Source organism: Plutella xylostella, chromosome 8 (genome assembly GCF_932276165.1).
Source record: "Plutella xylostella chromosome 8, ilPluXylo3.1, whole genome shotgun sequence".
NCBI classification, from domain to species: Eukaryota; Metazoa; Arthropoda; class Insecta; order Lepidoptera; family Plutellidae; genus Plutella; species Plutella xylostella.
Window position 1 is genome coordinate 5,999,933 of NC_063988.1, and position 3,197 is coordinate 6,003,129.

Below are 3,197 nucleotides of genomic sequence, written 5' to 3' on the forward strand. Positions count from 1 at the left end.
GTCTTGTTACTACGCTCACTGTAGGTCAGTGGCGAGGTTAAAATAGTTCGAATTTAACAAAAACACTAATAAAGCTACTTTTTAAATGAAAAGTCAATACATTTATGGACAAGTGAACACGAATACCTCATGAGACAAAAAGTGTTATAAACATTTAAGAATATACAAAGGAAAGTGAATCGTGCAAGATAGCGCCATAACTGGAGAAGTAAACAACTGATAACGAGTGATTATTGCTTCATTTTATCACAATAAGTTGTTATTCCACTCACAATGGCAGGGCCAGTAGCTAGAATTCCAAATTTAGTGTCGTTTTTAGTGAAAAATGCACAAAGTGCACGTGCGTTTTCAACGACGAGTGCTAAAAACTCAATTCTCGCGCTGAACTGGGAAGATCCTCTAAATTTAGAGAGCCAACTACACGACCATGAGAAAGCGGTGCGCGACACGTTCCGGGCTTACTGCAACGAGAAGCTACTGCCGAGGATAGTGGAGGCGAACCGCAGCGAGACGTTCCACCGGGAGATCTACAAGGAGGTGGGCGAGCTGGGCGTGCTGGGCTGCACGCTGCAGGGCTACGGCTGCGCCGGCGTCAACTACGTCACCTACGGGCTCATCACGCGCGAGCTGGACGCCGTGGACTCCGCCTACAGATCCGCCGTCAGCGTGCAGAGCAGCCTCGCCATGGGCGCCATCTACAACTACGGCTCCGAGGAACAGAAACAAAAATACCTACCCCGAATGGCCAAGGGCGAACTCATCGGCTGCTTCGGACTCACCGAACCAAATTACGGCAGCGACGCCGGCTCATTAGTGACGCGTGCGAAATATGACGCCGGCACTAAAACATACAAATTATCCGGGTCCAAAACGTGGATTACGAACTCCCCGATTGCGGACATTCTGGTAATATGGGCGAAGGACGACGAGGGTAAGGTCCGAGGTTTTATTGTCGAACGGGCTCAAGTCAAGAAGGGTCTAGACACGCCGAAAATCAATGGGAAGTTTTCTTTGCGAGCGTCGGCAACGGGCATGATATTGCTCGACGAAGTGGTCATACCGGAGGAGAATTTATTGCCGAACGTAGTGGGCATGAAGGGGCCATTCGGATGTCTCAATAACGCGCGGTACGGGATCGCTTGGGGCGCGCTGGGCGCCGCGGAGACTTGTTTGCGAATCGCCCGCCAGTACACGTTGGATAGAAAACAATTCGGCAGGCCGCTCGCCGCGAACCAACTAATACAGAAGAAATTGGCCGACATGCTCACCGAGATAAGCCTGGGCTTGCAGGGTTGTTTGCAAGTGGGTAGATTGAAGGACCAGGGCTTGGCGGCCCCGGACATGATTTCGCTTATAAAGAGAAATAGTTGCGGGAAGGCTCTGGAGATTGCGCGTGTGGCCCGAGATATGCTCGGCGGCAACGGAGTGGCGGACGAGTACCACGTGATAAGGCATGTAATGAACCTGGAGGCTGTTAACACTTACGAAGGCACTCACGATATTCATGCACTCATTTTGGGGAAAGCTATTACCGGGATACCAGCGTTTCAGTAGGGCATTAGGTTATTACGGTGCCATAAAACGTAATTAATGACTGTACGTAAAATATATGAAGGTTGTAAATAAAATATTTGCGCGTTGCATTACAAGTCCATGTAAGCGTAAAACAAGTGTATTCTTTGGTTAAGTAATTGTTTACATTGATTAAACATTTTATTTATTATATTTTTCTTTTTATTTATGACCTACATTCCTTTTCCTGCCGGAAATAGATAAATATACAATATCCGCTATTGTAGGTATATAGTAGTAGTAGTATACGTAACGTGCTTGAGTTTATTTTCAATTATGGAATTCAATTTACCTCCACATCGCTCGCGAAAGCATTTGCTTATTTTGTTCGGCTGCTCTTAAATAAGGGGGAAAGTAAACTCTTTATGAATCCCAGAGTTTTATGATATTGTTTTATATAAAGGCGCCTGCGTAAATGGTTTTGCATAAGTTTAGCCTGTGTTACGTCGCACCTACTAGCCTCATGTTTTGGAAAAAAACTTAAGTGTTTTCCCAAGATGCTATCGGATTTTTGTGGAAAATTATGCTGTCGCGTTGGCGTCATTGTGAAAAATTCTACGGCGGGGGATACCCCCCTGTCAGAATATCACGGTTCCCCAGAATATTTATTTTAATAAGACGATAAGAGAATAGGGCTTGTATGCAAGAGGGTGGCTATAATGTTCCAGCACGATATTGTGGATATTCCTCATTAAAAACAGTAGAATTAACTTTTTATCAGTTACATTACCACCTGTCAAAGCTACGTAAGTGATTAAATATTTTGAGCATAGTAACGAGATATGATAAGTGTTGTTATTTATGTATTAGCGATATCAGAATGTAAAAATCATAAGGGCATGATAATGTAACGTTGTGTGAACGATTACATGTAGATAATAAATACACCATCCTTCTTTTCTAGTACTTGTATAGTTACATAACAAGAATAAGTATACATAAGCTAAAAGGGTAACTCGGGTCGTTTTACGAACTTTTCAAAAGTCATAGAACCGAAGTGATCTAGAACATTGTGTCTAAATAAGCTTTCTGTTCTTACTCTCTGTTACTTACCTCAACAATTTACGTAATTCTTGTGAGTCCGACACTTATTATCGCGGCTTATATCACTTGTGCATCGCGGAATTTATTGCCGGGTGGCAACGGGTGCATTCTTCATTATCATAGTTTTAACATAAGTATCATTGTGGAACTTGAATAAACTTGAATATACCTATCATTTATCAGTGACTTTATCATTTATCGAATTATTATCAACTGATGATAATAAATAAGGTTGTAAATCTGTACATAACTATGTACAGACTTACAACCCGCACACTTTCGAAGAAATATACTTAAATATTTTCTATTCATTGCACCGTATCCATAATTTCCTTGTAAACCAGAAAGAAGAAAGAGAAAGTTACAGGGAACATAAGCGGAGTCTCGTGATAACGGGCCGTCTTGTCACTGAGCACACAGTAAAATATAACTTTTATGACAATTGCTGTCTCGCTTATTGTTTATTGTGTGAACGTAATAGATTTTGTGCACCCTGTATAAAACTGTTGGCAAATTAAGTAAGTAATGTTCGATCATTTATTGATTTCACACTTTACTGCCAACGGTAAAACTGAAAGTTT

General features: G+C 42.1%; 1 protein-coding gene across 1 annotated transcript; it reads left to right on the forward strand.

Annotated features, from left to right (window-relative positions):
* LOC105393313 (glutaryl-CoA dehydrogenase, mitochondrial) lies at positions 1-1,723 on the forward strand. Its single transcript, XM_011565050.3, has one exon. It carries the CDS (start codon positions 274-276, stop codon positions 1,552-1,554), a length of 1,281 nt encoding a protein of 426 aa, XP_011563352.3. The 5' UTR covers positions 1-273; the 3' UTR covers positions 1,555-1,723.
* Positions 1,724-3,197: the final 1,474 nt, after the last annotated feature.

Coding starts and splice junctions, on each gene's coding strand:
- LOC105393313 (XM_011565050.3), top strand. CDS start 274: ATGGCAGGGCCAGTAGCTAGAATTCCAAATTTAGTGTCGTTTTTAGTG.